Raw genomic sequence first — 27224 nt, 5'->3', positions numbered from 1 at the left:
AGAAGGGCGGGAAAAAGAGTGGGAGAGCTATAGTGATAGGTGACTCTATTGTAAGGGAAATAGATAGGAGTTTCTGCGGCCGTAACCGAGACTCCAGGATGGTATGTTGCCTCCCTGGTGCAAGGGTCAAGGATGTCTCAGAGTGGCTGCAGAGCATTCTGGAGAGGGAGGGTGAACAGCCAGTTGTCGTGGTACATGTAGGTACCAACGATATAGGTAAGAAGCAGGAAGAGGTCCTACAAGCTGAATTTAGGGAGCTAGGAGTTAAATTAAAAAGTAGGACCTCAAAGGTAGTAATCTCTGGATTGCTACCAGTGCCACGTGCTAATCAGAGTAGAGGGAGCAGAATAGTTAGAATAAATACGTGGCTTGAGCAGTGGTGCAAGAGGGAGAGATTCAAATTCCTGGGACATTGGAATCAGTTCTGGGGAAAGTGGGACCTGTACAAAAGGGACGGTCTGCACTTGGGCAGAACTGAAACTGATGTCCTGGGGGTAACATTTGCTAATGCAGTTCGGGAGTGTTTAAACTAATATGACAGGGGGATGGGAACCTATGCAGCGAGACAGGGCGAAGTAATATGGAGTCAGAAACAGATGGTAGAAAGGTAAAAAGCAATAGTGGAAGGCCGAGTAAACAAAGGCAAGAAACAAAAAGGGCCACACTACATCATAATTCTAAAAGGACAAAGGGTGTTCAAAAAACAAGCCTGAAAGCTTTGTGTCTTAATGCAAGGAGTATCCATAATAAGGTGGATGAATTAACTGTGCAAATAGATGTTAACAGATATGATGTGATTGGGATTACAGAGACGTGGCTCCAGGATGATCAGGGCTGGGAACTCAACATCCAGGGGTATTCAACATTCAGGAAGGATAGAATAAAAGGAAAAGGAGGTGGGGTAGCATTGCTGGTTAAGGAGGAGATTAATGCAATAGTTAGGAAGGACATTAGCTTGGATGATGTGGAATCTATATGGGTAGAGCTGCAGAACACCAAAGGGCAAAAAACGTTAGTGGGAGTTGTGTACAGACCTCCAAACAGTAGTAGTGATGTTGGGGAGGGCATCAAACAGGAAATTAGGGGTGCATGCAATAAAGGTGCAGCAGTTATCATGGGTGACTTTAATATGCATATAGATTGGGCTAACCAAACTGGAAGCAATACGGTGGAGGAGGATTTCCTGGGGTGCATAAGGGATGGTTTTCTAGCCCAATATGTCGAGGAACCAACTAGGGGAGAGGCCATCTTAGACTGGGTGTTGTGTAATGGGAGAGGATTAATTAGCAATCTCGTTGTGCGAGGCCCCTTGGGGAAGAGTGACCATAATATGGTGGAATTCTGCATTGGGATGGAGAATGAAACAGTTAATTCAGAGACCATGGTCCAGAACTTAAAGAAGGCTAACTTTGAAGGTATGAGGCGTCAATTGGCTAGGCTAGATTGGCGAATGATACTGAAGGAGTTGACTGTGGATGGGCAATGGCAGACATTTAGAGACCGCATGGATGAACTACAACAATTGTACATCCCTGTCTGGCGTAAAAATAAAAAAGGGAAGGTGGCTCAACCGTGGCTATCAAGGGAAATCAGGGATAGTATTAAAGCCAAGGAAGTGGCATTTAAAGTGGCCAGAAATAGCAGCGAACCTGAGGACTGGGAGAAATTTAGAACTCAGCAAAGGAGGACAAAGGGTTTGATTAGGGCAGGGAAAATAGAGTACGAGAGGAAGCTTGCAGGGAACATTAAGACGGACTGTAAAAGCTTCTATAGATATGTAAAGAGAAAAAGGTTAGTAAAGACAAATGTAGGTCCCCTGCAGTCAGAATCAGGGGAAGTAATAACGGGGAACAAAGAAATGGCAGACCAATTGAACAAGTACTTTGGTTCGGTATTCACTAAGGAGGACACAAACAACCTTCCGGATATAAAAGGGGTCAGAGGGTCTAGTAAGAAGGAGGAACTGAGGGAAATCCTTATTAGTCGTGAAATTGTGTTGGGGAACTTGATGGGATTGAAGGCCGATAAATCCCCAGGGCCTGATGGACTGCATCCCAGAGTACGTAAGGAGGTGGCCTTGGAAATAGCGGATGCATTGACAGTCATTTTCCAACATTCCATAGACTCTGGATCAGTTCCTATGGAGTGGAGGGTAGCCAATGTAACCCCACTTTTTAAAAAAGGAGGGAGAGAGAAAACAGGGAATTATAGATCGGTCAGCCTGACCTCAGTAAAATGATGGAATCAATTATTAAGGATGTCATAGCAGCGCATTTGGAAAGAGGTGACATGATAGGTCCAAGTCAGCATGGATTTGTGAAAGGAAAATCATGCTTGACAAATCTTCTGGAATTTTTTGAGGATGTTTCCAATAGAGTGTACAAGGGAGAACCAGTTGATGTGGTGTATTTGGAATTTCAGAAGTCTTTCTGGGAAACTGGTGGATTGGGAAAATTTTAAACAACAGCAAAGAATGACTAAGAAAGCAATAAAGAAAGGAAAGATAGATTACGAATGTAAACTTGCGCAAAACATAAAAACAGATAGTAAAAGCTTTTACCGATATATAAAACGGAAAAGAGCGACTAAAGTAAATGTTGGTCCCTTAGAAGATGAGAAAGGGGATTTAATAATGGGAAATGTGGAAATGGCTGAGACCTTAAACAATTATTTTGCTTCGGTCTTCACAGTGGAAGACACAAAAACCATGCCAAAAATTGCTGGTCACAGGAATGTGGGAAGGGAGGACCTTGAGACAATCACTATCACTAGGGGGGTAGTGCTGGACAGGCTAATGGGACTCAAGGTAGACAAGTCCCCTGGTCCTGATGAAATGCATCCCAGGGTATTAAAAGAGATGGCGGAAGTTATAGCAGATGCATTTGTTATAATCTACCAAAATTCTCTGGACTCTGGGGAGGTACCAGCGGATTGGAAAGCAGCTAATGTAACGCCTCTGTTTAAAAAAGGGGGCAGACAAAAGGCAGGTAACTATAGGCCGGTTAGTTTAACATCTGTAGTGGGGGAAATGCTTGAAACTATCATTAAGGAAGAAATAGCGGGACATCTGGATAGGAATAGTGCAATCAAGCAGACACAGCATGGATTCATGAAGGGGAAATCATGTTTAACTAATTTACTGGAATTCTTTGAGGATATAACGAGCATGGTGGATAGAGGTGTACCGATGGATGTGGTGTATTTAGATTTACAAAAGGCATTCGATAAGGTGCCACACAAAAGGTTACTGCAGAAGATAGAGGTACGCGGAGTCAGAGGAAATATATTAGCATGGATAGAGAATTGGCTGGCGAACAGAAAGCAGAGAGTCGGGATAAATGGGTCCTTTTCGGGTTGGAAATCGGTGGTTAGTGGTGTGCCACAGGGATCGGTGCTGGGACCACAACTGTTTACAATATACATAGATGACCTGGAAGAGGGGACAGAGTGTAGTGTAACAAAATTTGCAGATGACACAAAGATTAGTGGGAAAGCGGGTTGTGTAGAGGACAAAGAGAGGCTGCAATGAGATTTGGATAGGTTAAGCGAATGGGCGAAGGTTTGGCAGATGGAATACAATGTCAGAAAGTGTGAGGTCATCCACCTTGGGGAAAAAAAACAGTAAAAGGGAATATTATTTGAATGGGGAGAAATTACGACATGCTGTGGTACAGAGGGATCTGGGGGTCCTTGTGCATGAATCCCAAAAAGTTAGTTTGCAGGTGCAGCAGGTAATCAGGAAGGCGAATGGAATGTTGGCCTTCATTGCGAGAGGAATGGAGTACAAAAGCAGGGAGGTCCTGCTGCAACTATATAAGGCCGCACCTGGAGTACTGCGTGCAGTTTTGGTCACCTTACTTAAGGAAGGATATACTGGCTTTGGAAGGGGTACAGAGACGATTCACTCGGCTGATTCCGGAGATGAGGGGGTTACCTTATGATGATAGATTGAGTAGACTGGGTCTTTACTCCTTGGAGTTCAGAAGGATGAGGGGTGATCTTATAGAAACATTTAAAATCATGAAAGGGATAGACAAGATAGAGGCAGAGAGGTTGTTTCCACTGGTCGGGGAGACTAGAACTAGGGGGCACAGCCTCAAAATACGGGGGAGCCAATTTAAAACCGAGTTGAGAAGGAATTTCTTCTCCCAGAGGGTTGTGAATCTGTGGAATTCTCTGCCCAAGGAAGCAGTTGAGGCTAGCTCATTGAATGTATTGAAGTCACAGATAGATAGATTTTTAACCAATAAGGGAATTAAGGGTTACGGGGAGAGGGCGGGTAAGTGGAGTTGAGTCCACGGCCAGATCAGCCATGATCTTATTGAATGGCAGAGCAGGCTCGAGGGGCTAGATGGCTTACTCCTGTTCCTAATTCTTGTGTTCTTATGTTCTTATTATGTTCTTTCGACAAGGTCCCACACAAGAGATTAATGTGCAAAGTTAAAGCACATGGGATTGGGGGTAGTGTGCTGACGTGGATTGAGAACTGGTTGGCAGACAGGAAGCAAAGAGTAGGAGTAAATGGGGACTTTTCAGAATGGCAGGCAGTGACTAGTGGGGTACCACAAGGTTCTGTGCTGGGGCCCCAGCTGTTTACATTGTACATTAATGATTTAGACGAGGGGATTAAATGTAGTATCTCCAAATTTGTGGATGACACTAAGTTGGGTGGCAGGGTGAGCTGCGAGGAGGATGCTATGAGGCTGCAGAGTGACTTGGATAGGTTAGGTGAGTGGGCAAATGCATGGCATATGAAGTATAATGTGGATAAATGTGAGGTTATCCACTTTGGTGGTTAAAACAGAGAGACAGACTATTATCTGAATGGTGACAGATTAGGAAAAGGGGAGGTGCAACGAGACCTGGGTGTCATGGTACATCAGTCATTGAAGGTTGGCATGCAGGTACAGCAGGCGGTTAAGAAAGCAAATGGCATGTTGGCCTTCATTGCGAGGGGATTTGAGTACGGGGCAGGGAGGTGTTACTACAGTTGTACAGGGCCTTGGTGAGGCCACACCTGGAGTATTGTGTACAGTTTTGGTCTCCTAACTTGAGGAAGGACATTCTTGCTATTGATGGAGTGCAGCGAAGGTTCACCAGACTGTTTCCCGGGATGGTGGGACTGACATATCAAGAAAGACTGGATCAACTGGGCTTGTTTTCACTGGAGTTCAGAAGAATGAGAGGGGATCTCATAGAAACGTTTAAAATTCTGATGGGTTTAGACAGGTTAGATGCAGGAAGAATGTTCCCAATGTTGGGGAAGTCCAGAACCGGGTCACAGTCTAAGGATAAGGTGTAAGCCATTTAGGACCGAGATGAGGAGAAACTTATTCACCCAGAGAGTAGTGAACCTGTGGAATTCTCTTCCACAGAAAGTTGTTGAGGCCAATTCACTAAATATATTCAAAAAGGAGTTAGATGTAGTCCTTACTACTAGGGGAATCAAGGGGTATGGCGAGAAAGCAGGAATGGGGTACTGAAGTTGCATGTTCAGCCATGAACTCATTGAATGGCGGTGCAGGCTAGAAGGGCCGAATGGCATACTCCTGCACCTATTTTCTATGTTTCTATGTTTCTATGACGTCTCAAACGCTTTATAGCCAATGAAGTACTTTGGTGTAGTCACTGTTGTAATATGGGAAAATGTATTGCTTTAGTCTCTTGTTCTTGCTTCCCAAAAGAAGCCCCCAATGTGCTTCATGGACAAGATTTACTTGACTGTTGTGACTGTTGTCAAGGAGACAAACGTGACAGTAATTTTGCGCATAGCAAGATTCCACCCACAGCTGTGAAATGACCGACCCCCTTCGACTGTTTTTATACTGTGGTGTTGGATGAGTGGGGGAGCGGGGGAATATTCATTTGGGAAGCTCTCTGTTTGAAAACATAGAAAGATAGAAAATAGGTGCAGGAGTAGGCCATTCGGCCCTTCGAGCCTGCATGTTGCAAAACTGCCTCACAAAAAACAAATAAATCCAATGGGGAATTCAGGAGAAACCTCTTTACCCAGAGAGTGGTGAGAATGTGGAACGCGCTGCCACAGGGAGGGGTTGAGGCGAATAGTATCGATGTATTTAAGGGGAAGCTGGATAAACACATGAGGGAGAAAAGAATCGAAGGATATGGTGATGGGGGGGAGATGGAGAGGGGTGGGAGGGGGCTGGTGTGGAGCATAAACCCCGGCACGGAGCGGTGGGGCATAAACCCCGGCACGGAGCGGTGGCGCATAAACCCCGGCACGGATCCGTCGAGCCGAATGGCCTGTTTCTGTGTCTGTAAATTCTGCGTAATTCCTGAAACTGTTCATGCAAACCAACCCTATTCCAACATCCCAGCAGCTTTAAATTTGACCACATTCAACTTGACTTGGCAACTGTTTTTTGAATTCCTTACGCAAAAGTTTTGGCCTGTAGGGGACTGGATGGTGCTGTGGGTTACGCAAAGCCCCAGCATCTCTGGAACCTGTGTTTGGACCCAGGCCCTAACCAATGGAGTGAACGTCTCCCCTTTCTGCTAGCTAGACGGGTGCTGTGAGTGGAGAGTTCGGCGCACTCTCAGCTCAGTTTGGCGTGGACAGGGGGCACATGAGCAGAAAACTGCGCCAAAGCTCAACTAGCTGCCGTGACTGGCGAAGGATGGTATCCATGGGGGTCGCTGGCAAGACCAACATTTATTGCCCTGAGAAGCTGGGGTAGGGCTTCCTTCCACTAAATGGCTTGCCAACCCACTTTAGGGCAGGTCACGGAGTAAAATCATCGAGAAGCCAGGCAGGGAAAGGGCAGCAGATTTCCTTCCCTGCAGGACATTATTTTGTACGACAATTTGACAGCTTGATGGTCACTTTGGCCAGCTTTTTATTTTCAGATTTTTTGTTTTAATATGAATTCTCAAACTGTCGGAGTGGGATTTGAACTCAGGTTTACTGGTCCAGTCATCATCATCATCATATGATCATAGGCAGTCCCTGGGAACCGAGGAAGACTTGCTTCCACTCTAAAAGTGAGTTCTCAGGTGACTGAACAGTCCAATACGGGAATTACAGTCTCTGTCACAGGTGGGACAGACAGTGGTTGAAGGAAAGGGTGAGTGGGGAGTCTGGTTTGCCGCACGCTCCTTCTGCTGCCTGCGCTTGGTTTCTGCATGCTCTGGGTGACGAGACTCGAGGTGCTCAGCGCCCTCCCGGGTGCTCTTCCTCCACTTAGGGCGGTCTTTGGCCAGGGACTCCCAGGTGTCGGTGGGGATGTTGCACTTTATCAGGGAGCCTTTACTGGTCCAGTCACACAACGACTGAACTACCGTGCAACGCTGCACATCAGGAGTGCTGATTTAACGATTGTACTGTATTTACTTTGTGGGTTCTTTGCTTAAGAATCCATAGCAACACATTGCTATTAAGAGCTAAAATAAAAACAGAATATGCTGGAAATCTCAGCAGGTCTGGCAGCATCTGTGGAGAGAAACAGAGTTAACGTTTTGTGTCTGTGACTTCTTCAGAACCCGAAACGCTAACTCTGTTTTTCTCCGCAGACGCTGCCTGACCTGCTGAGATTTCCAGCCATTTTTGTTTTTATTTCAGATTTCCAGCATCCGCAGTATTTTGCTTTTGCTATTAAGAAGTAGTTGGTTTATTAACAAAGGTTTAACAATCACACGACACATTACCAGTTCATCCACCAGACTCACAACCACCTGCCTCATCGTGCATGACCTCGACCCAACTGGCTGGGGTTTTATTGAGTCTTGTGAACATCATGTGACTGGCTAAGCCACTCACAGTGCAACAGCTCCACAAACCTCTGAGCATGCTCACAGGGGCGTGCATTACAACGGTCTTCTCCAAGGTGTGGCCACGGCTGCAATCCGTGCAGTAGCTCAGGGAACTCTGAGGTAACCGCCGACCGCAAAGGTTTTCTAATGCGTTACTTCTCTTGTGTGTGGAGCGAGAGACTACCCTGAATGTTCAAGGACTGAGTGCTTCGTTGCAATAAAGAGCGCGAGCGAAAGCGTCAGAGTGATATAGAGCTGTGACTTACACTTCAAGCCTTTTTAGAAAATTAATTTAATGTTGCCGCAAATGGTTTGGCGGGCAGGGTCATTCATCGGTATAAGATGCTAAGTGTTGCAGTAAAACACTGGGACAGTTTTACTCCTCATTTTAAATCACATTTGGCACTCCTTTTATAAAACACAAACGGTTTGAGCTCTGGGTCCCTGCTAATGGTGATCATGAGCATGCACGAGGGCTGTTGATAGGGCAAGAGATTTGGGGCCGAGTCAGTGACACCACGTGACAAACCGTGTGAATCTCCCCCCTCGTTGGCTGCTGCACAGTTTGCTCTACCAGCCCTGTAATTAAATGTCCCGGGGCAGGGGGAGAGTGGCTCTGAGTATATTCAACCACAACAACAACTTGTATTTATATAGCGCCTTTAACGTAGTGGAACGTCCCAACGCGCTTCACAGGAGTATATGAGTCAAGAAATTTGACATCAAGCCACATAAGGAGAAATTAGGGCAGGTGACCAAAAGCTTGGTCAAAGAGGTCGGTTTTAAGGAGTGTCTTGAAGGAGGAAAGAGAGGTGGAGAGGTTTAGGGAGGGAGTTCCAGAGCTTGGGGCCCAGGCAACAGAAGGCACGGCCACCAATGGTTGAGCGATTATAATCAGGGATGCTCAGGAGGGCAGAATTAGAGGAGCGCAGACATCTCGGGGGGGGTTGTGGGGCTGGAGGAGATTACAGAGACAGGGAGGAGCGAGGGCCATGGAGGAATTTGAAAACAAGGATGAGAATTTTGAAATCGAAGCATTGCTTAACTGGGAGCCAATGTAGGTCAGCGAGCACAGTGGTAAAGGGCGAGCAGGACTTGGTGCGAGTTCGGACACGGGGCAGACGAGTTTTGGATGACCGCTAGTTTACGTTGGGTAGAATGTGGGAGGCCAGCCAGGAGTGCGTTGGAATAGTCAAGTCTAGAGGTAACAAAGGCAAGGCTGAGATCGATAGATTTTTGAACTCGGGAATCCAGGGATATGGGGATCGGGTGAAAAAGTGGAGTTGAGGTCGATGATCAGCCGTGATCTTATTGAATGGAGGAGCAAGTTCGAGGGGCCGAATGGCCCACTCCTGCTCCTACTTCTTATGTTCTTAATTAACCGAGTCACTTTCTGCACCAAATTACTGTGTTAACTATCGTCAGATCTGTGAAACGTCGCTCATTAGGAATGAGAATCACTCAGTTTGGTTCCAAAATGTGACAGCTTCTGGTTTATCACAGTTAAAAATAAACACAGTCCTGTCCCTGTAATATTCCCAGTAAACACAGGTCTGTCGCTGTGATATTCCCAATAAACACAGGTCTGTCGCTGTGATATTCCCAATAAACACAGATCTGTCGCTGTGATATTCCCAATAAACACAGGTCTGTCGCTGTGATATTCCCAATAAACACAGATCTGTCGCTGTGATATTCCCAATAAACACAGGTCTGTCGCTGTGATATTCCCAATAAACACCAGAGGCAGTATACCTGTGTTTTTTGCTTGGTTGTGATGTTGGATGTTTTAGGCTGTGTAGTTTGGACGATGCGTTTGAACAGGCCTTGCTGTATCACGTGCACAGCCCGGCCTTTGAGTTAAGTGGCTTGTTCCTCCTGTTGCTTTGTTTTTTTTTTTAGTAAACTTCTCGTACAAAAAAACCCAACAAACTCATGACTCCCTGTTCCTTTCTCCTGACAGGGTGCATGCTTTGCTTTGGCCAGTCGACCTTTTTTCGATTCAACCACCCGGCAGAGGCCTACAGAATGAAGAGCATGATGTCAGGAAACTGGAATGCCTCAGTGTCCTTTAGCTGCTCTTCAGGTACCGAATCGTCACGGTGATCTACCCCGCGTCGCAGTGCACTGGCTTTACATTAATCTGATGCTGGACGGATCGGCTACCAGAGCTAGGCTTCTTTGCTTTGGCCATTGGCAGATCTTGCATAAGGCCCTGTGCTTGTTGTTTAGTTATTCGTTCATTAGATGTAGCAAGGCCAGCATTTATTGCCCATCCCTAATCGCCCTCAAGAAGGTGGTGATGTGATAACTCGCTGGGCCATTTCAGAGGGCCGTTAAGAGTCACCCACATTGCTGTGGGTCTGGAGTCACCTATCGGCCCAGACCGGGGTAAGGACGGCAGATTTCCTTCCCTAAAGGGCATTAGTGAACCAGATGGGTTTTTAACGACAATCCGGTAGTTTCATGGTCACCAATACTGATACTAGCTTTTTTAAAATTCCAGATTTATTTAATTAACTGAATTCAAGTTCCCCAGCTGTCACGCTGGGATTTAAACTCACGTCTCCTGATCATTTGTCCAGGCCTCTGCATTACTAGCCCAGCAACATGACCACTATGCTTCCATTCCCAATAATGTGTGTATAGAATCGAAGGTTGTGCTGATGGGGTGAGATGAAGAGGGGTGGGAGGGAGCTGCTGTGGAGAATAAACACCGGCACGGACCTGTTGGGCCAAATGGCCTGTTTCTGTGCCGTACACTCGATAATTCTATATAATTCTGTTCGTGACTCATTGTGGCCAGCGATGTGAGAGTTTCCGCTCATTAGCCAATGTCACAAACGGACACGGTGGTGTAATAGTTATACTACTGGCCTGGCAACCAGAGGCCTAGACTAATGATCCAGAGAATGTGTGTTCAGATGTCAGTTTGAGAATCTGAATTCAACAAAAATCTAGAAATAAAAAGTTGGCACCAGGAAAAGTGACCCTGAAGCTGTGGGATTGCCATAGAAGCCTTACCCAGTCTGGAATATATATATATAGCCGAGCTATAGATAGATGCATTTAAGGGGAATCTGGATAAACACATGGGGGAGAAAGGACGAGAAGGATATGTTGATGGGGTGAGATGGAGAGGGGTGGGAGGGGGCTGGTGTGGAGCATAAACCCCGGCACGGAGCGGTGGGGCATAAACCCCGGCACGGAGCGGTGGGGCATAAACCCCGGCACGGAGCGGTGGGGCATAAACCCCGGCACGGAGCGGTGGGGCATAAACCCCGGCACGGAGCGGTGGGGCATAAACGCCGGCACGGAGCGGTGGGGCATAAACCCCGGCACGGAGCGGTGGGGCATAAACCCCGGCACGGAGCGGTGGGGCATAAACCCCGGCACGGAGCGGTGGGGCATAAACCCCGGCACGGATCTATTGGGCCGATGGGGTCGGTTCTGTGCCGGAAATACTATGCAATTCTACGCATGAGTAAGTGGTTGCCTCTGAAGTGTTCTAACAAGCTGCGCAGTTGTATCAAATTGCCCGAAGGCAGGAGCAGTTATTCCGATACGACAACAGTGTATTTTGCTCTGTTGCTCATTACGGTTATGCCTCACAGTAAACCTCTTCCTCTTGGAGGGATTTCTCCAGCTTATAAGGCCCAATTCAGGAGTCTACTGATGATTTATTGGGAATGGTAGCACAGTGGTTATGTTACTGGAACCAGTAATGCAGAGGCCTGGACTATTGATCCAGAGACATGAGTTCAAATCCCACCACGGCAGCTGGGGAATTTAAATTCAATTAAGTTCATCTGGAATGGAAAAAAAAACTAGTATCAGTAATGGATACCGGATTGTCATAAAAACACATCTGGTTCACTAATGTCCTTTAGGGAAGGAAATCTGCTGCCCTTACCCGGTCTGGCCGATATGTGACTCCAGACCCACAGCAATGTGGGTGACCCTTCACTGCCCTCTGAAATGGTCAGCAAGACACTCAGTCGAACCAAACCGCTGTGACAAAGTTAGCACTGTGTGGGAGCAACTTCACCACACGGACTGCAGCGGTTCAAGAAGGCGGCTCACCACCACCTTCTTAAGGGGCAATTAGGGACGGGCAATAAATGCCGACCTTGCCAGCGACGCCCACATCCCAGGAACACATTTGTAAAAATGAATTCTATAAGGATGGCATCACGGCTGTTGCAATATAACCTCGCCAGACAATCGGTTCCTCTTTTATTGATCAGTCGGGAGGTCGAGCATCCAGTTTTGTGGTAAGGATATCATCTGATAAAAATGCACTGCAGGAAGGGGGAACAGTGAGACGATAAAGTGCAAGGTCACACGTTGGTTTTGTTTCCTCGTAAGACTTTCTGCTTGGCTACCAAACACATTATGGCACCCATTTGCACGTGTGGTCCAGAACCAGGCCAAGCAGGAGGTCCCAGCTTTGAACCCTGTTCTCGCTGATGTTGACCCAGGGTAGAAGTTCAATGCTACAGCAGGTCTTCGCGTGGTTTGGGTCTCGGAGGGAGACTGGCCGAGGGTTTCTGCCCCAGCTCACGAGACAGTGAGCACGATGGGAAATGTTGATAGGGATGGGTCAAAAAAACCTCTTAGCGCTCAGTTGCTGGACTCAGGCATTAATAATAATAATATAACACTTACATTTATTTATACATAACTACAGCATGGAAACAGGCCATTTGGCCCAACCAGTCTCTGTTGGCCTTTACTCTCCAAATGAGCATAAACTCCTAATTATATTCACTCATTCTGTTCCCCAATTCCTTTAGCTCCTGTCTCTTCATCCATCAATCCAATCTGATCATGAATGTTGACATGGGGTAGATTGACTCTTAACTAATTTATTAAATTAGAAAGAAAGAAAGACTTGCGTTTATATAGCACCTTTCATGATCACCGGACGTCTCAAAGCGCTTTACAGCCAATGAAGTACTGTTTGGAGTGTAGTCACTGTTGTAATGTGGGAAACCCGGCAGCCAATTTGTGCGCACAGCAAGCTCCCACACACCGCAATGTGATAATGACTCGATTATCTGTTTTGGTTATGTTTATAGAGGAATAAATATTGGCCCAGGACAGCGGGGATAACTCCCCTGCTCTTCTTCGAAATAGTGCCATGGGATATTTTTACATCCAACTGAGAGGGCAGACGGGGCCTCGGTTTAACGCCTCATCCAAAAGACGGCCCCTCCGACAGTGCAGCACTCCCTCAGTACTGCCCCTCCGACAGTGCGGCACTCCCTCAGTACTGCCCCTCCGACAGTGCGGCACTCCCTCAGTACTGCCCCTCCGACAGTGCGGTACTCCCTCAGTACTGCCCCTCCGACAGTGCGGTACTCCCTCAGTACTGCCCCTCCGACTGTGGAGCACTCCCTCAGTACTGCCCCTCCGACAGTGCGGCACTCCCTCAGTACTGCCCCTCCGACAGTGTGGCACTCCCTCAGTACTGCCCCTCCGACAGTGCGGCACTCCCTCAGTACTGCCCCTCCGACAGTGCGGCACTCCCTCAGTACTGCCCCTCCGACAGTGCGGTACTCCCTCAGTCCTGCCCCTCCGACAGTGCAGCGTCCCCTCAGTACTGCACTGGAGTGAATTAGATTAAATTAAATCAGACACTCCATGACCAGTCTCCATTTCTCCTCATTTATAGACACTCCCTGACTCTCTGAATCGGCGGGCAGTGGTGGGGGTGGAGGGGTGAGTGGATAAAGTTCACTCTTTTATATTGGGGGCCTGGGGACACGCTCGGTGTTTGTGAAGCCCGCATCCCCTCGGGTTTTATTAACAAGATCTAGTTCATGTCTCCTAAAATCACCAAGTGACGTTACTGAGCGAACTTCACAATCCAGTCTTTGACCAGTTGCTTTCCATGATGTGACATCTCCATGGTTCTAATGGCTCAGAGACAAAACGTTTAATTACTTCTCTCTCTACTTAGCCAACCTCATCTTCAATCCCATTCTAATCAAATATTCATGGGGTGTTTTTTTATCGTTGAAGGAGTTAATCGATACAGGACTAACTCCGCTCGCTGGGACTCTGTTTCGTGCAACCATGTGACCTTGGCGCTGAGATCCATACCCCAGTTCCATCACCTTCATCACACCATTGTCCGCCTCACTACCATCCAAGCCTTTATTCATGGAATCATAGAACGGTTACAGCACAGAAGGAGGCCATTCAGCCCATTGAACCCATTGCTGATTCTCGGCAAGAGCACCTCAGCTTTGATTGGTGGAAGGAGCATAATAGTGCTGGGTTGTTGGGTGCAAAACACTCATTTTGTCTAATGTCCAGTCATGTTCAAAGCTCGTGGATTTTGTATTTGTAAAATGGCAGGAGATAAGTTGTAAGAACATAAGAAATAGGAGCAGGAGTAGGCCATCTGGTCCCTCGAGCCTGCTCCGCCATTCAGTAAGATCATGGCTGACCTGATCCTGGACTCAGCTCCACTTCCCTGCCCGCTCCCCATGACCCTTGACTCCCTTATCGCTCAAAAATCTGTCCATCTCCATCTTAAATATATTCAATGACCCAGCCCCCACAGCTCTCTGGGGCAGAGAATGCAAAAGATTCACGACCCTTTGAGAGCAGAAATTCCTCCTCATCTCCGTTTTAAATGGGCGAAGCCTTATTCTAAGACAATGCCCCCTAGTTCTAGGTTCCCCCACGAGGGGAAACATCCTCCCCGCATCTACCCTGTCGAGCCCCCTCAGGATCTTACACGCTTCAATAAGATCACCTCTCTTTCTTCTAAACTCCAATGAGTATAGGCCCAACCTGCTCAACCTTTCTTCCAATACATGGAGTGGGCTCGAGGACTTTATTTCCGAGCGAATAGATTGTAACCGGTTCAACTAAATAAGAATAGGGCATGGAGTTTGCAATTCAAGACTTTCTCAGATAAAGGTAGCTGCAATCCGTCAGGTGGCTCGGTGCCATCACCGGGCACTTGCAAAGGTTGGAGGTTCGAGAGCTGAGCGAGTCTGTGTAAGGCTTGTATTGATACTGTCTGTATCAGAATTGATCATCAGCTCAGTGTTGTAGATTTTTGTTCAAGGGTGATCATACTGGTACAATATTAATTGTTTAAAATTCTCATCCCTGTTTTCAAATCCCTTCATGGCCTCGCCCCTCCCTATCTCTGTACTCTCCTCCAGCCCGACACCCCCGCCGAGATATCTGCGCCCCTCTAATTCTGCCCTCTTGAGCATCCCTGATTATAATCGCTCCACCATTGGTGGCCTGGGCCCCAAGCTCTGGAACTCCCTCCCTAAACCTCTCCATACCCCTCTCTCCTCCTTTAAGGCGCTCCTTAAAACCTGCTTCTTTGACCAACCTCTCTCTATGTGGCTCGGTGTTAAGTTTTGTTCGAAAGCTCACCTGTGAAGAGTCCTCAAATGAGACCAGTAGATTCAGCCAGGGATGGGAGATGCTCCCTAATGGGAGTTGGAGAGGCAGATTGGGAATGATTCAGGGAAGCTGAATGAAGGAAAGGAAACTGATTTAGTATTTCCCAGCAACTGGCCAAGGCAGCAGCATGTATAAATATCCTTCTGTCCCCACTCTGCTTGTTTGCTCAGGAGTGAGACCAGCGGTAAGATAATGTTTACTCAGGATATTGGAATAATTAAGACCTGCTGCAGACATCAGAGAGCGCAGTGGCTTTCAACTGTGTCCCTGGAGACCGAAAGGGTTGAGGCCGTTGCATAATGGACACACGTTGGCAGCAGGAAGTGGGGCAGATGCAGACGGAACTCTTGTCTATTGATCTCACTGCGAGGTGGAGCAGTGTGATGATGTTACTCTGTCGCTGTGATTCCAAGAGGCTCCTACCTCGCATTGAGCAGAAGTCACGTTGAACTTTCACCTTTCACCCCCGGTTAGAAAGAAGCCTTCCCCCGCCCAGCCTCGCCTCCGGCAACTTCCACCTCTGTTCCTTCCACTCCGGAGGGCACCGACTCGTTTCACAGCCTCCGGTATCCCGGGTCAGTGTCTCGGGAGGTTCGGGTTCAGTGTGTTGGGGTTCGGGCTCAGTGTGTTGGGGTTCGAGATCAGTGTGTTGGGGTTCAGGGATCAGTATGCTGGGGTTCAGGGATCAGTGTGTTGGGGTTCAAGAATCAGTGTGTTGGGGTTCGGGTTCCGTGTGCTGGGGTTCAGGGATCAGTGTGCTGGGGTTCAAGGATCAGTGTGTTGGGGTTCCGGATCATTGCGGTGGGGTTCAGGGATCAGTATGTTGGGGTTCAAGATTCAGCATGTTGGGGTCAGGATCAGCGTGTTGGGGTTCAGGATCAGTGTGGTGGGGTTCAGAGATCAGCGTGTTGGGGTTCAGGGATCAGTGGCATGGGGTTCAGGGATCAGTATGCTGGGGTTCAGGGATCAGTGTGTTGGGGTTCGGAATAAGCATGTTGGGGTTCAGGGATCAGTGTGTTGGGGTTCAGGGATCAGTATGCTGGGGTTCAGGGATCAGTGTGTTGGGGTCAAGGATCAGTATGTTGGGGTTCAGGGATCAACGTGTTGGGGTTCAGGGACCAGCGTGTTGGGGTTCAGGGATCAGTGTGTTCGGGTTCAGGGATCAGTGTGTTGGGGTTCAGGGATCAGTGTGCTGGGGGTTCAGGGATCAGCGTGGTGGGATTCAGGATCAGTGTGGTGGGGTTCAGGGACCGGCATTTTGGGGTTCAAGGATCGGTGTGTTGGGCTTCAGGATCAGTGAGTTGGGCTTCAGAGATCAGTGTGTTCGGGTTCGGGCTCAGTGTGTTGGGGTTCGGGATCCGTGTGGTGGAGTTCAGGGATCAGTGTACTGGGGTTCGGGATCAGTGTGTTGGGGTTCAGGGAGCAGTGTGTTGGGGCTCAGAGATCAGCGTGTTGGGGTTCAGGGATCAATGCGTTGGGGTTCAGGGACCAGTGCGATGGGGTTCAGGGATCATTATGTTGGGGTTCAGGGATCAGTGTGTTGGGGTTCAGGGATCAGTGTGTTGGGGCTTAGAGATCAGTGTGTTGGGGTTCAGGGATCAGTGTGTTGGAGTTCGGGATCAGTGTGTTGGGGTGCAGGGCTCTGTGTGTTGGGGTTCAGGGATCAGTGTGTTGGGGCTTAGAGATCAGTGTGTTGGGGTTCAGAGATCAGTGTGTTGGGGTTCAGAGATCAGTGTGTTGGGGTTCAGGGATCAGTATGTCGGGGTTCAGGGATAAGTGTGTTGGGGTTCAAGATCAGTGTGTTGGGGTTCAGAGATCAACGTGTTGGGGTTCAGGGATCAACGCGTTGGGGTTCAGGGATCAGTGTGTTGTGGTTCTGGATCAGTGTGGTGGAGTTCAGGGATCAGTGTACTGGGGGTCGGGATCAGTGTGTTGGGGTTCAGGGAGCAGTGTGTTGGGGTTCAGGCTCAGTGTGTTGGGGCTCAGAGATCAGTGTGTTGGGGTTCAGGGATCAATGTGTTGGGGTTCGGGATCAGTATGTTGGGGTTCGGAATCAGTGTGTTGGGGTTCAGGGATCAGCATGTTGGGGTTTAGCGATCAGTGTGTCAGGGTTCAAGATCAGTATGTTGGGGTTCAGAGATCAATACGTCGGGGTTCAAGGATCAATGCGTTGAGGTTCAGGGATCAGTGTGTTGGGGTTTGGGACCAGTGTGGTGGGTTTCAGGGATCAGTGTGCTGGGGTTCGGGATCAGTGTGTTGGGGTTCAGGGATCAGTGTGTTGGGGTCGGGCTCAGTGTGTTGGGGTTCGGGCTCAGTGTGTTGGGGTTCGGAATCAGCGTGTTGGGGTTCAGAGATCAACGTGTTGGAGTTCAGAGATCAGTGTGTTGGGGTTCAGAGATCAGCGTGTTGGGGTTCGGAGATCAGTGTGTTGGGGTTCGGACTCAGTGTGTTGGGGTTCAGAGATCAGTGTGTTGGGGTTCAGAGATCAGCGTGTTGGGGTTCGGAGATCAGTGTGTTGGGATTCGGGCTCAGTGTGTTGGGGGTCGGGATCAGCGTGTTGGGGGTCGGGATCAGTGTGTTGGGGGTCGGGATCAGTGTGTTGGGGTTCAGGGATCAGTGTGTTAGGATTCAGGATCAGTGTGCTAGGGTTCGGGATCAGTGTGGTGTGGTTCAGGGATCAGTGTGTTGGGGTTCAGGGACCAGTGCTTTGGGGTTCAGGGATCAGTGTGTTGGGGCTCAGGGATCAGTGTGTTGGGGTTCAGGGATCAGTGTGTTGGGGTTCAGGGATCAGTCTGTTGGGGTTCAGGGATCAGTGTGTTGCGGTTCAGGGATCAGTGCGATGGGGTTCAGGGATCAGTGTGTTGGGGTTCAGGGATCAGTGTGTTGGGGTTCAGGGATCAGTGCGATGGGGTTCAGGGATCAGTGTGTTGGGGTTCAGGGATCAGTGTGTTGGGGTTCAGGGATCAGTGTGTTGGAGTTCGGGATCAGTGTATTGGGGTGCAGTGATCAGTGTGTTGTTGTTTGGGATCAGTGTGTTGGGGTTCGGGATCAGTGTGTTGGGGTTCAGGATCAGCGTGTCGTAGTTCGGGATCAGTGTATTGGGGTTCGGGATCAGTGTGCTGGGGTTCAGGGATCAATGTGTCGGGGTTCAGGGACCAACGTGTCGGGGTTCAGGGACCAGCGTGTTGGGGTTCAGGGACCAGCGTGTTGGGGTTCAGGGATCAGTGTGTTCGGGTTCAGGGATCAGTGTGTTGGGGTTCAGGGATCAGTGTGCTGGGGGTTCAGGGATCAGCGTGGTGGGATTCAGGATTAGTGTGGTGGGGTTCGGGATCAGTGTGTTGGGGTTCGGGATCCGTGTGGTGGAGTTCAGGGATCAGTGTGTTGGGGTTCAGGGATCAGTGTGTTGGGGTTCAGGGAGCAGTGTGTTGGGGCTCAGAGATCAGCGTGTTGGGGTTCAGGGATCAATGCGTTGGGGTTCAGGGACCAGTGTGATGGGGTTCAGGGATCATTATGTTGGGGTTCAGGGATCAGTGTGTTGGGGTTCAGGGATCAGTGTGTTGGGGCTTAGAGATCAGTGTGTTGGGGTTCAGGGATCAGCGTGTTGGAGTTCGGGATCAGTGTATTGGGGTGCAGGGCTCTGTGTGTTGGGGTTCAGGGATCAGTGTGTTGGGGCTTAGAGATCAGTGTGTTGGGGTTCAGAGATCAGTGTGTTGGGGTTCAGATGTCAGTGTGCTGGGGTTCAGGGATCAGTACGTTGGGGTTCAGGGATAAGTGTGTTGGGGTTCATGATCAGTGTGTTGTGGTTCAGAGATCAACATGTTGGGGTTCAGGGATCAATGCGTTGGGGTTCAGGGACCAGTGTGATGGGGTTCAGGGATCATTGTGTTGGGGTTCAGGGATCAGTGTGTTGGGGTTCAGGGATCAGTGTGTTGGGGCTTAGAGATCAGTGTGTTGGGGTTCAGGGATCAGTGTGTTGGAGTTCGGGATCAGTGTATTGGGGTGCAGGGCTCTGTGTGTTGGGGTTCAGGGATCAGTGTGTTGGGGCTTAGAGATCAGTGTGTTGGGGTTCAGAGATCAGTGTGTTGGGGTTCAGATATCAGTGTGTTGGGGTTCAGGGATCAGTACGTTGGGGTTCAGGGATAAGTGTGTTGGGGTTCATGAGCAGTGTGTTGTGGTTCAGAGATCAACGTGTTGGGGTTCAGGGATCAATGTGTTGGGGTTCAGGGATCAGTGTGTTGTGGTTCTGGATCAGTGCGGTGGAGTTCAGGGATCAGTGTACTGGGGTTCAGGGATTAGTGTGTTGGGGTTCTGGATCAGTGTGTTGGGGTTCGGAATCAGTGTGTTGGGGTTCAGGGATCAGCATATTGGGGTTCAGGGATCAGTGTGTCAGGGTTCAAGATCAGTATGTTGGGGTTCAGAGATCAATACGTCGTGGTTCAAGGATCAGTGCGTTGAGGTTCAGGGATCAATGTGTTGGGGTTCGGGACCAGTGTGGTGGGTTTCAGTGATCAGTGTGCTGGGGTTCGGGATCAGAGTGTTGGGGTTCAGGGATCAGTGTGTTGGGGTTCGGGCTCAGTGTGTTGGGGTTCGGGCTCAGTGTGTTGGGGTTCGGAATCAGCGTGTTGGGGTTCAGAGATCAGCGTGTTGGGGTTCAGAGATCAGTGTGTTGGGGTTCAGAGATCAGCGTGTTGGGGTCAGGATCAGTGTGTTGGGGGTCGGGATCTGTGTGTTGGGGTTCAGGGATCAGTGTGTTTGGGTTCAGGGATCAGTGTGTTGGGGTTCGGGATCAGTGTGTTGGGATTCAGAGATCACCATGTTGGGGTTCAGGGATCAGCGTGTCGGGGTTCAAGATCAGTATGCTGGGGTTCAGAGATAAATATGTCGGGGTTCAAGGATCAGTGCGTTGAGGTTCAGGGATCAGTGTGTTGGGGTTCGGGACCAGTGTGGCGGGTTTCAGGGATCAGTGTGCTGGGGTTCGGGATCAGTGTGTTGGGGTTCAGGGCTCAGTGTGTTGAGGTTCGGGCTCAGTGTGTTGGGGTTCGGAATCAGTGTGTTGGGGTTCAGAGCTCAGTGTGTTGGGGTTCAGGGATCAGTGTGTTGGGGTTCGGGCTCAGCGTGTTGGGGTTCGGGCTCAGTGTGTTGGGGGTCGGGATCAGTGTGTTGGGGGTCGGGATCAGTGTGTTGGGGGTCGGGATCAGTGTGTTGGGGGTCGGGATCAGTGTGTTGGTGGTCGGGATCAGTGTGTTGGTGGTCGGGATCAGTGTGTTGGGGTTCAGGATCAGTGTGCTGGGGTTCGGGATCAGTGTGGTGTGGTTCAGGGAGCAGTGTGGTGTGGTTCAGGGATCAGTGTGTTGGGGTTCAGGGATCAGTGTGTTGGGGTTCAGGGATCAGTGTGTTGGGGTTCAGGGACCAGTGCTTTGGGGTTCAGGGATCAGTGTGTTGGGGTTCAGGGATCAGTGTGTTGGGGTTCAGGGATAAGTGGGTTGGGGTTCAGGGATCAGTGCGATGGGGTTCAGGGATCAGTGTGTTCGGGTTCAGGGATCAGTGTGTTGGGGTTCGGGGATCAGTGTGTTGGGGTTCAGGGATCACGGTGTTGGGGTTCAGGGATCAGTGTGTTGTTGTTTGGGATCAGTGTGTTGGGGTTCGGGATCAGTGTGTTGGGGTTCAGGATCAGTGGGTCGAAGTTCGGGATCAGTGTATTGGGGTTCGGGATCAGCGTGCTGGGGTTCAGGGATCAACGTGTTGGGGTTCGTGTCCAGTGTGTTAGGATTCAGGGATCAGTGTGTTGGGGTTCGGGATCAGTGTGTTGGGGGTTCAGGGATCAGCGCGTTGGGATTCGGGATCAGTGTGGTGGGGTTCAGGGATCAGCATTTTGGGGTTCAGAGATAGACGTGTTGGGGTTCATGGATCAGCGTGTTGGGGTTCAGGGATCAGCGTGCTGGGGTTCAGGGAACAGCGTGTTGGGGTTCAGGACCAGTGTGTTGGGGGTTCAGGGATCAGTGTGTTGGGGGTCCGGACCAGTGTGTTGGGGGTTCAGGGATCAGGGTGTTGGGGTTCAGGACCAGTGTGTTAGGGGTTCAGGGATCAGGGTGTTGGGGTTCAGGGATCAGTGTGTTGGGGTTCAGGGATTCGCGTGTTGGGGTTCAGGGATCAGCTTGTTGGGGTTTGGGATCAGTGTGTTGGGGTTCAGGGATTAGTGTGTTAGGGTTGGGATCAGTGTGTTGGGGTTCAGGGATTAGTGTGTTAGGGTTGGGATCAGTGTGTTGGGGTTCAGGGATCAGTCTGTTGGTGTTCTGGCTCAGTGTGTTGGGGTTTGGGATCAGAGTGTTGGCTGTTTGGAGCCCATCTTTCCTTTGAAAGAGGTACAGAGATAGGGAGTTGTGAGGCCGTGAGGGGATTTGAACAGGAGGATGCGCGGCGTTGCTGGACCAGGAGACAGTGTAGGTCAGCGAGCACAGGGTGACCTAGGATTTAGCTGTGTGCTTGGAGAGCAGTCGGGCCTTGGTTTAATGTCTCATTTGAAAATCGGCACCTTCGTCAGTGCGGCGTTCCCTCAGTACTGCCCCTCCGACAGTGCGGCACTCCCTCAGTACTGCCCCTCCGACAGTGCGGCGCTCCCTCAGTACTGCCCCTCCGACAGTGCGGCACTCCCTCAGCACTGCCCCTCTGACAGTGCGGCGCTCCCTCAGTACTGCCCCTCCGACAGTGCGGCGCTCCCTCAGTACTGCCCCTCCGACAGTGCGGCGCTCCCTCAGTACTGCCCCTCCGACAGTGCGGCGCTCCCTCAGTACTGCCCCTCCGACAGTGCAACGTTCCCTCAGTACTGTCCCTCCGACAGTGCGGCGCTTCCTCAGTACTGCCCCTCCGACAGTGCGGCACTCCCTCAGTACTGCCCCTCTGACAGTGCGGCGCTCCCTCAGTACTGCCCCTCCGACAGTGCGGCACTCCCTCAGCACTGCCCCTCCGACAGTGCAGCACTCCCTCAGTACTGCACTGGGAGTGTCAGCCTGGATTATGTGCTCAAGTCTCTGGAGTAGGACTTGAACCCACGACCTTCTGACAGAGACACAAGTGCTATCCGCTGAACCACGGCTGATATGACGATTAGCTGAGGGTCAGTGCTTCAATTAAAATTAAATAGATTTCTCAGTGTGATTGTGCGATACAAGGTACTTTAGAAGAGCGTATGGAGTTAAGTTCGAGGTGTCGTAGCTCTGGATCAACTGGTTGTGGCGCATATCTTTGCACCAATAACAAGGACACGGTGCTAATATTTAATTGGCTTCATTATGAGTCGAGATTATTGTGTTCCTAACACAGATGAGACTGCACACAGGGAGGTTTTTTGAGGATGTTTCCAGTAGAGTGGACAAGGGAGAACCAGTGGATGTGGTGTATTTGGACTTTCAGAAGGCTTTCGACAAGGTCCCACACAAGAGATTAATGTGCAAAGTTAAAGCACATGGGATTGGGGGTAGTGTGCTGACATAGATTGAGAACTGGCTGTCAGACAGGAAGCAAAGAGTAGGAGTAAATGGGTACTTTTCAGAATGGCAGGCAGTGCCTAGTGGGACATCGCAAGGTTCTGTGCTGGGGCCCCAGCTGTTTACATTGTACATTAATGATTTAGACGAGGGGATTAAATGTAGTATCTCCAAATTTGCGGATGACACTATGTTGGGCAGCAGTGTGAGCTGCGAGGAGGATGCTATGAGGCTGCAGAGTGACTTGGATAGGTTAGGTGAGTGGGCATGGCAGATGAAGTATAATGTGGATAAATGTGAGGTTATCCACTTTGGTGGTAAAAACAGAGAGACAGACTATTATCTGAATGGTGACAGATTAGGAAAAGGGGAGATGCAACGAGACCTGGGTGTCATGGTACATCACTCATAGAAGGTTGGCATGCAGGTACAGCAGGCGGTGAAGAAAGCAAATGGCATGTTGGCCTTCATAGCGAGGGGATTTGAGTACAGGGGCAGGGAGGTGTTACTACAGTTGTACAGGGCCTTGGTGAGGCCACACCTGGAGAATTGTGCACAGTTTTGGTCTCCTAACTTGAGGAAGGACATTATTGCTATTGAGGGAGTGCAGTGAAGGTTCACCAGACTGTTTCCCGGGATGGCGGGACTGACATATCAAGAAAGACTGGATCAACTGGGCTTGTATTCACTGGAGTTCAGAAGAATGAGAGGGGATCTGATAGAAACGTTTAAAATTCTGACGGGTTTAAACAGGTTAGATGCAGGAAGAATGTTCCCACTGTTGAGGAAGTCCAGAACCAGGGGTCACCGTCTAAGGATAATGGGTAAAAGCCATTTAGGACTGAGATGAGGAGAAACTTCTTCACCCAGAGAGTGGTGAACCTGTGGAATTCTCTACCACAGAAAGTTGTTGAGGCCAATTCACTAAATATATTCAAAAAGGAGTTAGATGTAGTCCTTACTACTAGGGGGAATCAAGGGGTATGGCGAGAAAGCAGGAATGGGGTACTGAAGTTGCATGTTCAGCCATGAACTCATTGAATGGCGGTGCAGGCTCGAAGGGCCGAATGGCCTACTCCTGCACCTATTTTCTATGTTTCTATGTTAAAGTAACAGTGACCTCAGTCTTTAATAAGAAACTCCAGAGTGAGGAACAGGCCTTAGGGGCCAGCTTATATACAGTGCTCCCAAGGGATGCTGGGATCCCGTGGGACTTCAGGGGATGCGCTCCCTGGTGGTGGAACATGGGAGTGCATGCTTTACAGATGCACAACATCACTACCCCCCAAAGTCAAAGTGAAAACTATTTACAAGGTGAGGCGGTCGGGAGCCTTTCTTTCCCTGGTGGACCGCCTCGGTACAAATGTCTGTTCTGGTGTGTTGGCTATGCCCTCGTTGGGCTGGCGTGTTGTTGGCCCTGCAGGGCTGCTAGGCGAGCCTGGCCTTGCTGGGCTGTTGGCCGTGATGGGTTCGATTTCCTGGTCCGGGGTGGTGTCGTTGATCCTTTGGGTGTGTGTTGTGGACTCGAAAAAGGTGGTGTCTGCTGTGGGTTGTTCAGGGCAGTCTGTGAACAGCAGCCTCGTTTGGTCCAGGTGCTTTCTGCAAATTTGTCCATTGTCTAGTTTGACTACAAACACCCTACTCCCTTCTTTAGCTATCACCGTGCCCGCGATCCACTTGGGACCATGTCTATAGTTTAGAACATACACAGGGTCATTCAGATCAATTTCCCGTGACACAGTGGTGCGACCATCGTTGACATTTTGTTGCTGCCGCCTGCTCTCTACCTGATCATGCAGGTTGGGATGAAGCAGCAAGAGTCTGGTTTTAAGTGTCCTTTTCATGAGTAGCTCAGCCGGGGTCACCCCTGTGAGTGAGTGGGGTCTCGTGCGGTAGCTGAGCAGTACTCAGGACAGGCAGGTTTGGAGTGAGCCTTCTGTGACTCATTTAAGGCTCTGTTTGATTGTTTGTACTGCCCGCTCTGCCTGCCCATTGGAGGCTGGTTTAAACGGGGCCGAGGTGACATGTTTGATCCCATTACGAGTCATGAACTCTTTAAATTCGGCAACTGGTGAAACATGGCCCATTGTCGCTGACCAGTATGTCAGGCAGGCCGTGGGTGGCAAACATGGCCCTCATGGTGGCGGTGGCGGTGCTTCCCGACATTATTTCATATTCAATCCATTTTGAAAAAGCATCCACCACCATCAGAAACATTTTACCGAGAAACAGGCCCACATAGTCGACATGGATCCTCGACCATGGTCTGGAGGGCCAGAACCACAAACTTAGTGGTGCCTCTCTGGGCGCGTTGCTGAACTGAGCACACACGCTGCATTGCCGTACACAGGACTCTAAGTCAGAGTCGATACCGGGCCACCACACGTGGGATCTGGCTATCGCTTTCATCATTACTATACCCGGGTGTATGCTGTGGAGATCCGAGATGAATGTCTCCCTGCCCTTTTTGGGTAGCACTACGCGGTTACCCCACAACAGGCAGTCTGCCTGAATGGACAGCTCGTCCTTTCGCCACTGGAACGACTTGATTAGCTCTTGCATTTCAACGGGGATGCTGGCCCAGCTCCCATGCAGTACACAGTTTTTTACTAGGGACAGCAGAGGATCTTGGCTGGTCCAGGTCCTAATCTGGCGGGCCGTGACAGGTGATTTATCATTTTCAAACGCTTCCATGACCATCAACAAGTCTGCGGGCTGTACCACCATCAACAAGTTTGCAGGCTGCGCCATTTCCACCCCCGTGGTGGGCAATGGTAGCCGACTGAGAGCATCCGCGCAGTTCTCGGTGCCTGGCCTGTGGCGGATGGTATAGTTATACGCTGATAGCGCGAGTGCCCACCTTTGTATGCGGGCTGAGGCATTAGTATTTATCCCCTTGTTTTCAGCGAACAGGGATATGAGGGGCCTGTGATCGGTTTCCAGCTCAAATTTGAGGCCAAACAGGGACTGATGCATTTTCTTTACACCGAACACACACGCTAATGCCTCTTTCTCAATCATGCTGTAGGCCCTCTCGGCCTTAGACAAGCTCCTGGAGGCATAGGCGACAGGTTGCAACTTCCCCGCAACGTTAGTTTGTTGTAATACACACCCGACTCCGTACGACGGCGCGTCACATGCTAGCACAAGTCTTTTACACAGGTTATACAATACAAGCAGCTTGTTGGAGCATAAAATGTTTCTGGCTTTCTCAAAAGCAATTACTTGTTTTTTTCCCTATACCCAGTTCTCACCTTTACACAATAACACATGTAGGGACTCTAAGAGGGTGCTTAATCCCGGTAGGAAGTTACCAAAATAGTTGAGGAGTCCCAGGAATGACCGCAGCTCCGTGACGTTCTGTGGCCTGGGCGCGTTCCTGATAGCCTCTGTCTTGGTGTCTGTGGGCCGAATGCCGTCCGCCGCGATCTTTCTCCCCAAAAACTCCACTTCTGTTGCCATGAAGACGCATTTCGACCTTTTCAGCTGCAGCCCTACGCGATCCAGTCGATGGAGCACCTCCTCCAGGTTTTGTAGGTGCTCGAAGGTGCCCTGACCCATGACCAATATGTCGTCCTGAAAAGCCATCGTGCGTGGTACCGACTTGAGTAGGCTCTCGATATTTTTCTGGAAGATCGCTGCAGCCGACCGAATTCCAAACGGGCATCTGTTGTGGATGAACAGTCCCTTGTGTGTGTTGATGCAGGTGAGGCCCTTCGAAGACTCCTCCAGCTCCTGCGTCATGTAGGCCGAAGTCAGGTCGAGCTTGGTGAACGTCTTGCCTCCTGCCAGCGTCGCAAATAGGTTGTCTGCTTTAGGTAGTAGGTATTGGTCCTGTAGTGAGAAACGATTAATAGTTACTTTATAATCGCCGCAAATCCTGAACGTGCCATCACTTTTGAGTACTGGAACAATCGGGCTGGCCCACTCGCTGAATTCCACTGGGGAGATGATGCCCTCGCATTGCAGCATGTCTAACTCGATTTCCACTCTCTCCCTCATCATGTGAGATATCGCTCGTGTCTTGTGGTGAATGGGTCGTGCCTCTGGGACCAAGTGGATCCGCACCTTCGCCAGGAAAAGTTTCCAATGCCTGACTCAAAAAGGGAAGGAAATTTGTTCAGAACCTGGGTACATGAGGCCTCATCGACATGTGATAGCGCTCGGATGTCATCCCAGTTCCAGTGGATTTTGTCCAGCCAGCTCTTTCCAAGCAGTGTGGGGCCATCGCCCGGGACAATCCAGAGCAGCAGTTCGTGCACCATGCCCACGTAGGTGACTTTGACCATGGCGCTGCCCAGGACAGTGATGAGCTCTTTGGTGTACGTTCTCAGTTTCGTGTGGATGGGGCTCAGGGCTGGTCTGAATGCCTTGTTGCACCACAGTCTCTCAAACATCTTTTTATTCATGATGGATTGGCTAGCGCCAGTGTCCAGTTCCATGGCTATGGGTAAGCCATTCAATTTTACGTTTAGTATTATAGGTGGACATTTAGTCGAAAATGTGTGCACCCCGTGTACGTCAGCATCT

The 27224-nt window shown here is 49.8% G+C and overlaps 1 protein-coding gene across 14 annotated transcripts in view; it reads left to right on the top strand.

Moving 5' to 3' along the window:
* Positions 1-27224, top strand: part of phldb1b (pleckstrin homology-like domain, family B, member 1b) — a 475105-nt gene that overhangs the window by 276751 nt on the left and 171130 nt on the right. For all 14 annotated transcript variants that reach the window (XM_070894525.1, XM_070894517.1, XM_070894521.1 and 11 more), the window contains one exon: positions 9734-9856. In XM_070894525.1, the coding sequence (XP_070750626.1) occupies positions 9734-9856 (123 nt within the window). The remainder of the gene's footprint in view (positions 1-9733; positions 9857-27224) is intronic.

The sequence above is a fragment of the Pristiophorus japonicus genome, chromosome 11 (genome assembly GCF_044704955.1).
Source record: "Pristiophorus japonicus isolate sPriJap1 chromosome 11, sPriJap1.hap1, whole genome shotgun sequence".
Classification (NCBI taxonomy): Eukaryota; Metazoa; Chordata; class Chondrichthyes; family Pristiophoridae; genus Pristiophorus; species Pristiophorus japonicus.
Note: the sequence above shows the minus strand (reverse complement) of the source record. Positions and strands in the feature narration are given on the sequence as shown.